At 40.0% G+C, this 14,584-nt stretch overlaps 1 protein-coding gene across 1 annotated transcript in view; it reads left to right on the forward strand.

The window, feature by feature from the left end:
* Positions 1–14,584, forward strand: part of HECTD4 (HECT domain E3 ubiquitin protein ligase 4) — a 185,576-nt gene that overhangs the window by 59,972 nt on the left and 111,020 nt on the right. The window contains exons 8-9 of the mRNA XM_024741407.1: positions 8,443–8,635; positions 12,845–13,003. Coding sequence (XP_024597175.1) covers positions 8,443–8,635; positions 12,845–13,003 — 352 coding nt within the window. The remainder of the gene's footprint in view (positions 1–8,442; positions 8,636–12,844; positions 13,004–14,584) is intronic.

Genomic DNA, 14,584 nt, shown 5'->3' on the forward strand with positions numbered 1-14,584 from the left:
CAAAACATTGACCATAAACAAGTGAACAGATACGTGGACAACATAATTTGAGGTAGTGAAGGAAAAGTAGTAGCTAACCAGATGAAGAAGTTGGGGAATAGGGAGGAAAGAACATGGTAGGAAAGGGAGACCACAAATGGAAAAGCTCTGTGGAGGGAGCGAGCATGTGTTTTATTGGAAATGACAGCGGGCCAGAGTGGTTGAGTGCAGAGAGAAGAGCTTGGGGCAAGGAGAGACTGGAAACCATGATGGTCCAGATCTGCACTGTCTAATATAATAGCTAGTAGCCACATGTGGCTATTTAAATTAATCAGAATTACATACAATTAAAACTTCAGTTGCTCAGTTGCATTAGCCACGTTTCAAGTCCTCAGTAGCCACATGTGGCAGGCTAGTGGCTACCATGTTGAACATCAAAGATAGAGAACATTTCCATCATTAAAGAAAGGTCTATTGGACAGCACTGGTCTAGATAATATTTGTAGAGACTTGTAAAGAAAAAATTGCCCCAAGCCAGGTCTGTGACAAAACCTTTTTACATAATGTAATTTACAGCCTCCTTCTGGGAAGAAATTAGCATTCCTGAAGGAAAAAAAAAAACACTGAAGCAATTTCTGATAAACTTTAATGGGGTTAAAACTTGTTCTGGGAAAGAAGTCATCCATCCTGCCAGTTAACTGTCAGTCTAGTAACCTTTAACTGTACATTCTTTTTTTTTTTTCTATCTAGTTTCTCAGTATTCTCAAATCATTATCTTTTCTTATAAAATGTCTTAGCCAGAGTGAGTCTTTGAATTGATCTGCTAGAGATTGTACTACTAGAAGATGCGTTCATAATTAAATTGTTAGAAATGCCTTTTTTAAAAAGTTGTTTTTAAACAGACCTAACGAGCTAGTTAAAAGATTTAGGTCTTTGTCCTAAGAATAATGGGAAAACATCAAAGAATTCCCCTTTCCCTTATATGCTTTTGTTAAATTAAAAAATATCTATATCAAAGAAAAACATGTACATGGATTAAAACTTGAGGTAGCACATCTAGGCTCATAATGAAAAGTGAGAGTCTCTTGCCCCATCCCTAGCATGTTCCTTATAGACAGTTACTTTAATGGTGTCAGCTTTTCCTTCTTCTGGTGGCTGCTTTCATATTTCTAAGTAAAAGGCTTATATTGCTGTTTCTTGGTTTACTAACCCTATATATGGTGTGTGTGTATGTGTGTGTGTGTGTGTGTGTGTGTGTTTGTTTTTTGCTGTGATAGATGAGCATTTGGCTCAGTTCATCCCCTTTCTTTCCTCCTTTTTCCTAATGTATTTATTTCATTCATTTTAATTCCTCTTTGGAGGAGAATATCTTTGTAACTTATAGTTAACCTTTTATTACTTGTTCCTCAGCTCTAGGTAGTAGTAGTGTCCCTTCCTGCACGAACCCGTGTCCCCTGCATCGGCAGGCGGACTCTCAACCACTGCACCACCAGGGAAGCCCTATTCTTCTTTTTAAAGTATGATGATGGCATTGTGATTATATAAGAAAATGTCCATATTTTTAGAGATGTGTAGTGAAGTATTCAGAAGTGGAATTACATGATGTCTAGGACATGCTTTATTTATTTTTAAAAATTTTTACTGGAGTATAGTAGATTTACATTGTTGTGTTAGTTTCAGGGGTACAGCAAAGTGAATCAGTTATACATATAAATATATCCACTCTTTTTTAGATTCTTTTCCCAGATAGGCCATTACAGAGTATTGAGTAGAGTTCCCTGTGCTATACAGTAGGTCCTTATTATCTATTTTATATATAGTAGTGTGTATATGTCAGTCCCAAGTCTGGGATATGCTTTAAAATGCTTGAGCAAAAATAGATGGGTGGGTTAAACAGATTTGGCCGTATCTGGTTAATAGTTGAATCTGGATGATGGATATATGGAGGTTCACTATACTATTCACTATTTTTGCATTTTTGAAAATTTTCATCATAAGATAAAAAATTCTTAAGCATCACCGGCCACTAGTTGAGCAGCTTCTAAAATGCTGACTTGGGGGACTTGGTGGTCCAGTGGTTAAGACTTAGCCTTTCAGTGCAGGGGGTGCGGGTTCAATCCCTGGTCAGGGAGCTAAGATCCCACATGCCTTGCGGCCACAAAACCAAAAACATAAAACAGAAGCAATGTTATAACAAATTCCATAAAGACTTTAAAAAAATGGCCCACATCAAAAAATATATTTAAAACATAAAATAAAATGCTGACTTGGGAAGGTAAACATAGATATCTATCTGGCTTTCTGCCTGTGGTACTTTCACAGAAGGGAACACTGTGTAGCCATTAAAAAGCATGGGGCAGATCTGCATCGATTGAAGCAGATTAATTTCCAAGTTATATTGTTTAGTACAAAAAGCTAGGTTCAGAGCACTGTGTGTAATCACTACCTGCTGTATGATAAAAGTTGTGGCTGGCGGGGAGGCGCGGATTCTCTCTGGAATTGTCCTTCTCCTATGATAACAGCTCTCCTCTCTCAGTGGATCACTCAGCACAGCGTACAAATACATGAGAGGATATCCAGCCTTGAAAAATCAAAACCAACTCCCTTGATCCACACCCACCTCCACTCCCCTGTTCTTTGGCTCCCATTTACAGCAATATGCTTAAAAGAGTTTATTTTTACTGTTCTGTGTTCTTTCCTCCCATTCTCTCTTGAGCCTGCTCCAATCAGTTTTGTATCCTCATCACACCACCAAAACAGCTCTTCCCGAGTTCATCAGGGACTTCCACAATAGTCAATTCAAGGGCAACTCAGTTTTCTTTTTACTCGACCTTTTAGCAGTATTTAACGTGGCTTCACCCCCTCCGCCATTCTTGAAAAGGTTTTCACTTGGACTTTGGGACACCCATAGGACTTCTCCTGTCACTGGTTGTTCCTGCCCAGCCTGTCTTCCCTACCTCTCAACAGTCACGGGCACCAGGACCTATTTCCAGGACCCTTTCTCTCTATCTGCTCTTACTCCCTTGTTGATCTCATCCTATCTTATAGCTTGAAACACATCTCTATACAGATAATGCTCAAATTTGCTCCTCAGCCAAAACCTGTCCCTGAAGCTCTAGATGCGTATTGATGTGGGTAGGTGTTTGTATATGCACAGAATATGAGACTTTTCCGGTTGGAAGTCTGATAGTTCCCTCACGCTAAACATGCCCTCTACCAAACTCATGATTTTACTCCAGACTTGCTTCTCCTGCAGGCTTTCGCATTTCAGTTCATGGCATCTGTGTCCTTTCAGTGCTGGCCAAAGACCTTGGTGTCCCTCTCTATTCCTCTTTCTTTCCTTCCCAAATTCCATGTCCAGTCATCATATGCTGTCTGCTTTACCTTCAGAGTGTCTCCCAAATCCCATTCACCTCTGTAAAGGTACTGTGTGATTTGGGCCCCCTCTCACCCCACTCTAGCCACACCTGGTCTCCTTGCTGACATACAAACACACTGAATGTGCTCCCCCCTCTGGACCTTTGTGCTGGGCTGTCATCGCACAGGTAACCAGGTGGCTTGTTCTCACTTATTTTAGGTCTCTGCTCAAATATCACCTTATCAGAAAGACCTTTCTGACAATTCTTTATAAATTATTTTATGTAAAATACAATCCTGTCCCTCCTTATCCCTTTTACCTTGCTTTTTCTTTGTGGCTCTTATTACTGCCAGTTTATTTGCTTATTTATTGACTGTCTCCCTTGCCTAGAATGTCAGCTCTAGGGCAGGGATTTTGTTCTCTTTTATTGACTGCTGTGTCCCCAGCACCTAGAACAATGTGCCTGGCACACGATAGGTGATTACTAGATACTTGTTGAATGAGTGGAAGCATCACAAGAAACTGGAAACGTTAGTTGCGTCTGAGGAGGGAACGTAGTGGGGAAGGCATTGCTTTCCACCGTTCATCTTTCTATGTGTTTTAAAAGTTTAAAAAGGGGCTATAAAAAGTTAAATTTTGGGGACTTCCCTGGCAGTCCAGTGGTTAAGACTTCGGCTTCCAATGCAGGGGATGTGGGTTCGATCCCTGGTCAGCGAGCTAAGATCCTACATGCCTCTGTGGCCAAAAAACCAAAACATAAAACAGAAGCAATATTGTAACAAATTCAATAAAGACTTTAAAAAAATTAAATTTTAATAAAGTTTTATAAATTTTTATAAGAAGGAGAACTTGGTTATTAACAGCATTGAATTCTGTTCAGAAGTCAAGATTGAGCCTGAAAGAGGTCTTTTGAATGGAGAATATGGAGGCTATTGGTGGTAGCCTTAGCAAGAGCTGTTGGGGAGGGTAAGGGGTGGAAGCCAGATGGAGCTGGCTGAGAAGTGAGGTGGAAAAGATGGTGGTGAAGAATAGATAATTCTCTCCAGACGTTTGCAATGAAAAAAGGAGAGAAATCAGCGGGGAGGTAGTGGAGTAGACTGTGGGGACATGGAAGTATTTTTAACTTTACTTTTTAAACCTTAAATTATTATTATTATTTCTTTTACGTCTTTATTGGAGTATAATTTTTTTACAATGGTGTGTTAGTTTAGGTTGTCTTTTGGTCTTGTTTATGGTTTCCTTTGCTGTGCAAAAGCTTTGAAGTTTCATTAGGTCCCATTTGTTTATTTTTGTTTTTATTTCCATTTCTCTAGGAGGTGGGTCAAAAAGGATCTTGCTGTGATTTATGTCATAGAGTGTTCATGTGTTCATAGAGGTCCATCTCCCCCTTCACCTGATGGGTTTATTATTTCCTTTAAATTATGATCTGGCTGACTGAGATGCCCTTCATTCATCCTTCGTGTGTTAATCCAGTGCCTTGTCTGGGTAGCAGGGTAATAAGCCTTTGTTTTCAAGGTGCTTACATTAGAGTGTGGGGAATGAGTAAGAAAGGAAACAACAAGAACAAAATAATTTCAGTAAGTGATAAATGCTGGGGAGAAAATAAAGCAGGATAATGGGATAGAGAGTGAGGGGGCATGGAGTTGGGGAGCTGCTCCAGTTTGCCTGGCAGATAGGGCCATTCTGAGGAAGGACATTTGAACTGAAACGAGAATGATGAGAAGCAGCCATCCATCCTGCCAGAGAGGGCAACCAACCATCCCCGTTGGCCTGGGCCTGAGAGATTTCTTGGGACATGGGACTTTCAGTGCTAAAACCAGGACAGTCTCGGGCAAACCAGAACTAGTCCAGTCCAGGAAGAGGGATCAGCAAGTACAGGCCTAGCGTACAGGCATTTTGGAGGGGCGACAGAAGGCAGTGCGGCTGAAAGTGTGGTGAGAAAGGGAGAGCAGAGGCAGACCAGCCGGGGAGGTCAGTGGATGTTGGACCCTGTGGACCTTACCAGTAGACTGGATTTTATTATAAGTGTGTTGGGAAGCTGCTGCAGGGTTTCAAACAGGGAAGGAGATGGTTTTATTTACATTTGTAAATAAATCATTGGCTGGTGTGTGGAGAGTAAAGCATATGGGGTCAAAGTGGAAATGGGGAGACCAATTGAGAGGCTGGATGGTCATCGGCCTTGAGGTGCTTGGGCCAGGAAGGGAGCCAGAGGGAAGGTTCTCATCGTTCCTAACTCTGTGCTGCTTCTTACTCCTCCCAGGCTCTTCCCCTCCTTTCTAAATCAGTAGTAGCTTTTTCATCCCAAAGAGCTTCTTAGCTAAGTACAGAGGTTCCCAGATTTACCACTTGGGCACCAAAGCCCAGTCCTCCTTGCTTCTCACAGGCGCTTTATCAGGTTTTCTTTTCAGTATTTTCGAAGTACTTGAACACAATGATATAATTTTTTTTCTTAAGCTATCTGCTGTCTTTCTCATAGGGCTAGTCTGGGTAATGCTTCTGAATGCCAAGTGATTGCTTTTTATCTGGATGCCTTTGAAGGGTCATATTTAGAGTCGTGCAACATAACTAGAGCTATACTTGGTAAAGGGTAATCTAGCTGGGGTGTGTGTGTGTGTAAAATGACGTGGTAAGATGTGGACGTGTTAAATTTTAGGCGACAGAAGGCTGCTCCAGTCGAAATGCTGGGGAGTGGGAGGCAGTTGGAGAAGCGGCACTAGATCTCAGTAGCAAGGCTGGGTCTGTATATAGAAACGTGGGAGCCACCTCGGAGAGCTGGTATTGGATTTGGGCCAGGGCACCGATTTGTTTACTCAGCAAAGCTTCAAGTGTTTACTGCGTGCCTCTGAGTGCTAGAAATGTTATGGTGAACAAGGCAGGCAGGATCCTGGGTCTCGGGGAGCCAATATTCATTTGGGGCGGGGAAGGTAGAAGGTCAAACAATCAATGAATTAATGAGTAAAATAATTTCAGAGAATGATAAATGCTGTGCAGATAAAACTGGGTGACGTGCTCTGGCTTGTGGGGGGTGGATGGGTGGGTGGAGGAGATTCCTCTTTAGATTGGTAATCATAGGAGGCCTCTTTGAGGCGGTGACATTTTACCTGAGACCCGAATGATGGGAAGGAACCAGCCACACATAGGAGGATCTAGGGACAGAGTGTTTCAGGCAGGGGTCTTAGACACCAGAGGCTGGGTCTAACTCTAAGCAAACTCCCATTTAGGTAAGTGGAGATGGGAACCAGCAAATAAGAGGAGAACAAGGAGGGCAGGAACTATCTTGGCTTTGCTCATTAGAAGAGTCCCTTACACATAGGTAAGTGTTCATGTTAAAAAGAAACAAACTGGGATTGTGTTCTACCACTGAGACTGAGGAAGGACAACCTTAAGAGTTCTGGCAACCGTGGTACAACCTACACGGAAGTCAAGAAAAAGGTTGATTTTGGTTCTAGGTTACTCTCGGCCCATCAAGAATGTCCACTTGTTAGAGGGAGCTGAGTTAAGTAGCTGCAAAGTGTTAAAAAGCAGAGGGGAGGAAATAGAAACAGCATTTCGAACTCTCTAAGAAACTCATTCCCTTACCATGTGTGAATGTCTTGTAAAAGCCTCCCCCCACCAGGTCCAGCCCTTCCAGGAACCTCGCCTGGCTGTGCTCCTCAATTTGCTCCCTTTCTCTTGCCTCTTCTCTGCTACCACCCTTTCACTTTGTACTTCTTTTTTGTTTTTTTATTTGCTTCTGGAAGCCTTGCCGCTTTATACTCCTGTTCTCTCTTATCTCTAGTCCTGCCCACCTTCGCTAGTGGCATCTGTTTCTGAGACTGCAGCCAGATCCAGGAGCCTGGGTCTGGAGGGGGCAGTGGGTACAGAGGCTGCATGAGATACATTTGGGACATTTGATAGTGAGTGGGAGTGGAGAAGAGGGATGGTATTGCAATGGGCCACCAAGGTTTTGTTTAAGATCCCGGAGGCCTGTGAATATCTGACACAAGGAAATCAGAGAGGGAGACCTTGAGCGTGAAGGGGCAGATGGGAGATAACTGAGGGAGCAGTTAGAGAGGAGGCAGAGTACTTCTTCCTTAAATAACATGAGGTGAAGTGCTTCTTCCTCTGGATTAAGAGGAAAGGAATAGGGCTTCCCTGGTGGTGCAGTGGTTGAGAGTCCGCCTGCCGATGCAGGGGACACCGGTTCGTGCCCTGGTCCGGGAAGATCCCACATACCGCGGAGCGGCTGGGCCCGTGAGCCATGGCCGCTGAGCCTGTGCGTCCGGAGCCTGTGCTCCGCAACGGGAGAGGCCACAACAGTGAGAGGCCTGCATACCGCAAAAACGAAAAAGAGGAAAGGAATAAATGAGGCTGGATACAAAGATTCTTGAGTGGGAAGAGAGATGAGTGGGAGCAGCTTACAGTAAGTGGTCTGGATCTTTTTAGCATTAAAGAAAGCCAGGTGGTCTGCTTAAAGCCAAGCTCAAAATTTGGTGAAGGAATTTTGGAATCACCACTCCAGAGATTTTTCTGGGGAATAATCAAGTGATGAAGGAAGAACTGCCAAGTACCAGCAAGGATCCAGTTGAAGCTGGCGTATATTTTTAGCAGACAAAGTCTGCCTTTCTCCACGATTGCTCTGCCAATACCCGAGCAGCTGGGGCTAGTGTTGACTGCTGTTAATACAGAGTTTGGATTTTAGCCAATTATATTTCAAGAAGACATTATCCTCATAGTTGTACTTAATGGTAAATCAAGATCTGATTGACTTGTTTTCCTCTCATCTTACTTGTACCTGTCAGAAGTTTGTAATTAGTGAGAGCTGCCTGTGGAATTCAATATAAGGAATTTTAATCAACAGGCTTCCATAGAACCTATTAAACTTAGCTCATTACCTTTAAAATCTGGGCTATTATGAAAAATGAAAGCTCTCAAACTTCTCGTAGCCTTCCTTTTGTTCTCAGTTTCTGTAGAGCAGTTAGGTTTTGAGGTATACACCTACTCAGGTACAATTTTGGGAAATGTTTTTGAGTAACCAGATGACAATAATACACTTCTCAAGTAGAAATTTGCTAAATGAATGGAAACAGATATCATTTAAGGACCTCTTTTTCTTTAAATATTAGGTTGAAAATGGTGTATTTGTAGCCAACCCGCTTCAGGAACGCACAATTCTAATGAGAAAAGAGGGCGAGTCTGCAAAAAGCATTAATGAGATGCTTCTGAGCAGACTTTCACGCTACCGAGCCTCGCCATCCGCAACGCTGGCTGCCCTTACCGGCTCCACCATCTCCAACACCCTGAAAGAGGACCAGGCAGGTAGGCTGCCCTTCGCTTTTTCAGCTATATATGTTTTTAAGACCTTATTTTTTAGAACAGTTTTAGGTTCGTAGCAAAAGTAAAGGAAGGTGCAGATTTCTCGTCTACCTCCTGCCCCCACACATGCACAGCCACCCTTATTATCAACATCCCCACCAGAGTGGTCCGTTTGTTACAACTGATGAACCCATCCTGACACATCATAATCACCCAGAGTCCATAGTTCACCTTAGGGTTCACTCTTGGTCTTGTACATTCTGTGGGTTTGGACAAATGCATAATGACATGTGTGCATTATTATGGCATCATATACGGTGCTTTTATTGCCTTAAAAATCCTCTGTGCTCTACCTGTTCATCCCTCCCCACCCCCCAAGCCCTGGCCACCACTGATCTTTTTATTGTCTTCATAGTTTTGCCTTTTCCAGAATGTCATGTAATTGGATTTATACAGAATGTAGCCTTTTCATATTGGCTTCTCTCACTTAGTAATATGCCTTTAAGATTCCTCCGTGCCTTTTCATGGCTTGGTACGTTCAGCTTGTGATTAGTGCATGCTGCCTGTGGAATTCAGGCAATACTTGTTATTGAGCATTTACAGTGTGCCATACAAAGCACTTTGCTTTACGTAGTTCACCATTTTTAATGTCCTTCCAGTCATTTTCATTTTTTTAATTCCAAGCTAATACATACTGTTGGCTGTGGACATGAATTAGCATGAATCTGTAATAATTCAAAGCAGCTCTGTGTTTAATGGTAAATACCTTATCATTACTGTTAGTATAAACTGTTTTCACATTTAGCATCTGCTTCATGAATGTAAAAAACTCATATTTAGCATCATCTTCACTAAATACATTCTTTTTTTTTAACATCTTTATTGGAATGTAATTGTTTTACAATGGTGTGTTAGTCTCTGCTGTATAACAAAGTGAATCAGCTATATGTATACATATATCCCCATATCCCCTCCCTCTTGCATCTCCCTCCCACCCTCCCTATCCCACCCCTCTAGGTGGTCACAAAGCACCGAACTGATCTCCCTGTGCTATGCAGCTGCTTCCCACTAGCTATCTGTTTTACGTTTGGTAGTGTATATATGTCAATGCCACTCTCACACTTCGTCCCAGCTTACCCTTCCCCCCTCCCCCGTGTCCTTAAGTCCATTCTCTACATCTGCATCTTTATTCCTGTCCTGCCCCTAGGTTCATCAGAACCATTTTTTTTTGACTCCATATATATGTGTTAGCATACGGTATTTGTTTTTCTCTTTCTGACTTACTTCACTCTGTATGACAGACTCTAGGTCCACCCACCTCACTACAAATAGTTCAATTTTATTTCTTTTTATGGCCAAGTAATATTCCATTGTATATATGTGCCACATCTTCTTTATCCATTCATCTGTTGCTGGACACTTAGGTTGCTTCCACGTCCTGGCTATTGTAAATAGTGCTGCAATGAATATTGTGGTACATGATTCTTTTTGAATTATGGTTTTCGCAGGGTATGTGCCCAGTAGCGGGATTGCTGGGTCATATGGTAGTTCTATTTTTAGTTTTTCTAAATACATTCTTGACCAAGAAAATGAGAGGCAAACCTTCCACAACAGAGGTTGCTTTTTCTGGAATTTGGCATTTAGTGTTTGCACTTTAATATTTGAAAATAGTATGTTTACAGAGTTTGAAAGTGAAAACAATATAAAAGGTATATGCAGAGAAATCTTACTCTCGTGTCCTGCTATAGTCAGTATTTGCCCCACCCTACCCCCTATAGGTAGCTCTATTTATTAGTTTTTGTTTATCCTGTCAGAGTTTTTTTATGCAAAGAGAAATTAAATTAATTTAGAAAGACAAATTTATGTATTTTTATTGTCCTTCTTTTCTCAATAAAAGGTAGCCTTCTAAACACACTGTTCTGTACTTTTAAAGCAGGAATTCTTCATGGGGATAAGCCTTTCAGAGGTTCATAAATATGCTCTCCCAAAGTTTTAAATAACATATGTATCATCATAATTTTTATCAGATGTTCAAGGCCAGTTATGACCCCCCCAAAGTCAAGAACCATTATTCTTGAGGAGTTTTCATATTACATACCAACTACATGAATTTATAACAAATCATGACCGGTAGTAAAAGATCAGGCTAGAAAAAGAGCCATGTATAGAAAAATGAATTTGAATTAATATATGTTTAATGAATTTAATGCAGTTTATACTTTAATCCTTTTATATATTGAAATGTTAGGAAGAGAAAATATTTGTGATTAATTCATTGTGAGACTATCAAATTTTAAATACTTATTAGTCCATATTAGAATTTAAGGATAGTATGTTACTTCCACAGGTCTCCATTGTATCAAATGTAAGTAGGGAATTTATTAATAGTTGTTATAACTTGGGTATGTGGATAATTTGAATTATAGGAAATAGTTTGTAGAGGACAGTCCTATTACCTAAATAAACATTTTCCTGACAATCTGAAGGCTTGATCTGGGTTTGTCCCTTGGGAGAAAATTGAATACTAGCCTGCACAATAGAAATACTAAAAGGATGTTTGTTACATAAGAAAACATGGGTGATATCAGAAAGTGGACTCAGAAGGCAAGGGTATATTTAGAATCCTGTGAAAACTGGTATCTGTAACTCTAAACATGTGATTTCGCTCATACTTTTATGCACATTCTCTGTGTATTCATTTAACCTGAGGTTGCTACATAAAAATTCACCAGTTATAGGCTAAGTGAACTTTTGACAATTAATTCAACATTCAGAGGGTCTAGGATTTTTAATTCTGTGATAAACTAATACCTATAACCATGTTAATAAGAGTATGTATATTAAAAACATCTTGGTGAAAACCGCGATTGTGTGGTTATGCTCTTTGTGTGGTTATGCTCACAAAGTTGCTAGTTTTTCAGTCGTTGCCCCTTTTGGGTTTCTTACTTATGGAAATTTATGCTACTGGATTTATGTCCTAAATGAAAAATATACTTGTTGGCGGCTTGGAAGTTTAAAAAATGGAGCTTTTTAGAACCACAGGCATTCAAAGCAAATGACAGATTAGGTTTCACTTGTCTAATTTTTCTAATCTAAACCATCCAAAGATAATTTTATGTCTATGTAGGCAGTCATATTTTATACCTTGACAGCTTCCTAGGTAAAGCACTCTGACTTTCTGTTGCCATCGTCAATCTTCACTGGACTAATATATAGAAAATCGTTAAATTCACCCTACATTTTCAGATCCACCAGTGAGTAAGGGAAATTAAAGTACATTTTATACCTCTTGATTAAATACAATAATTATTTTCCTAATGATAGTTTATGTCACTGACCCTAAAAAAAAATACATCATGGGTTATAAATTCTGTGGACATAAAGTTATTTTGTGATAGACATTGTGAAAGCTTTTATTAACTAGTTATGGGTTGAAATTTCTAGTAGATTCCATGTTCAGAGCTGTTTATAATAAATTTAATATCACAAACCTGTTAATAATTTGTTCTATATAAAATGAAAAGATCTCTACTGGAGCACAGTTTCCTAGGGGGAAACATAAACAGTAGGATTATTCTTTTATTTTGAGATTTAGTCCATGTGAGGGTTCATTCTTTTGAAAGATCTTTATGTTATTTATTTATTTATTTATTTATTTTAACATCTTTATTGGAGTATAATTGCTCTACAATGGTGTGTTAGTTTCTGCGTTATAACAAAGTGAATCAGCCATACATATACATATATCCCCATATCTCTTCCTTCTTGCGTCTCCCTCCATCCCCTCTAGGTGGTCACAAAGCAATGAGCTGATCTCCCTGTGTTATGTGCTGCTTCCCACTAGCTATCGATTTTACATTTGGTGGTGTATATATGTCCATACCACTCTCTCACTTTGTCCCAGCTTACCCTTCCCCCTCCCCGTGTCCTCAAGTCCATTGAAAGATTTTTAAAAGACATAAGGACATACTGAATACTGGGAACACCTGTGAGAAATGTTCAGATCATGTAACCAGGAGGCTTGGGACCAGGCTGTGGAGACAGAAGATCATTATTTTGCCCTTAGCTTATTATTTCTTGCTCTGTATTTTGAGTCTGAGTATATTCTTGTTAGAATTGGGGGCCCCTTTGCTATACTCTAATTTGGTTTGGTAATCAAATTAATCTGTGTGTCAACTATTTCTGCTCACCATTTTCATTCCTTTTTACCAGCGAATACTAGCTGTGGCCTTCCTCTAAAAATGCTTCGGAAGACGCCCATTTACACCTGTGGTACATACTTGGTGATGCTGGTCCCACCTCCAGGGGGATCAGGCAGCTCTGCTACCCGGTCTCTTTTTGGTGGAACAAGTGGTTTGTCATCTTTAAAAAGTAAGTGAACTTTATTTGTGGCTCTTTTCCCAATTTGTCCCTAACTTTGAAATTTAAGGTTTTTCCTAATAGTGATTTTACACTTGCTCTGTTTACAGATGCTCTTTGATAACAACAAAAAACCTTATCAGTATAATATAGGCTAGGAGGAATTAAAAATAGAATTTTTGAAAGTGGTATAATAGTACACTTCTGAAAACTATTGTCCTGTAAAATTACTAGAAATAATAATGAGGTCAGGAAGATTTTAGGAAATAATCTGTTGCTACTTTATTTACTGACACTGCAAGAACTCTACCCACTGGAGAGCTATGAAAATACGTCTGTAAATACCTCCATTTTAGGACACATAAAAATGTATATGATACAAAATAATATATGCAAAAATTCATTACTGTTAAGTGTACATGTATATATTTTTTATGTATTTCTTTTTTTTAAACATCTTTATTGGAGTATAATTGCTTTACAATGTCGTGTTAGTTTCTGCTGTATAACAGAGTGAACCAGCTATACATACGCCGCCGCATAGCACAGGGAGATCAGCTCGGTGCTTTGTGACCACCTAGAGGGGTGGGATAGGGAGGGTGGGAGGGAGACGCAAGAGGGAGGGGATATGGGGATATAAGTGTACATATATTTTTATGAAAGAGGGAGGCATACTGTAGTAATTAAAGCAATGTGATTTTGGCTTCAGAGTGGACAGATAGTTAAATTGAAGATAATATAGGGCTTCCCTGGTGGTGCAGTGGTTAAGAATCCGCCTGCCAATGTAGGGGACACAGGTTCAAACCCTGGTCTGGGAAGATCCTACATGCCACGGAGCACCTAAGCCCGTGCGCTACAACTACTGAGCCTGTGCTCTAGAGCCTGTGAGCCACAACTACTGAGCCCGTGTGCCACAACTACTGAAGCCCATGTGCCTAGAGCCCATGCTTTATAACAAGAGAAGCCACCACAATGAGAAGGCTTCACACTGCAATGAAGAGTAGCCCCTGCTCTCCGCAACCAGAGAAAAGCCCTTGGGCAGTAGCAAAGATCCAAGTCAGCCAAAAAATAAATAAATAAATAAAATAAAAATAAATCAATTAAAAAAAAGAGAAAATAATATAGAATAAAAAAATGTTCCTTTTACATTGCCATTTTCTGTCTTTCTTACCTTAGGGACATCATTTAACCCCTCTGAGCCTCGTTTTCCCATCTGAAAAAATAAAAGGCTAATAGTATCTCACATCATTGTTTGGTGATCATATGCAATAAAGTATGTTAGAGTATTTCTAAAAACAAAAACAAACCCCAAATATTCCTTTTATATATGGTAACACCTTTTTTTTTAACATTCCTTTTTCCCTTAAAGTTTGTTTAGGCACATAAAATTAAAATGTTTTAAAATCAGTTTACTTATTTTCATTTCCCAAAATTTCATATTCTGTCTTTTAAAAATAATTTGGTTTTTTTTTTTTACATCTTTATTGGAGTATAATTGCTTTACAATGGTATGTTAGTTTCTGCTTTATAACAAAGTGAATCAGTTATACATATACATAGTTCCCATATCTCTTCCCTCTTGCGTCTCCCTCC

The sequence above is a fragment of the Neophocaena asiaeorientalis genome, unplaced genomic scaffold (assembly GCF_003031525.2).
Source record: "Neophocaena asiaeorientalis asiaeorientalis breed wild unplaced genomic scaffold, Neophocaena_asiaeorientalis_V1.1 scaffold648, whole genome shotgun sequence".
Lineage (NCBI taxonomy): Eukaryota > Metazoa > Chordata > Mammalia > Artiodactyla > Phocoenidae > Neophocaena > Neophocaena asiaeorientalis.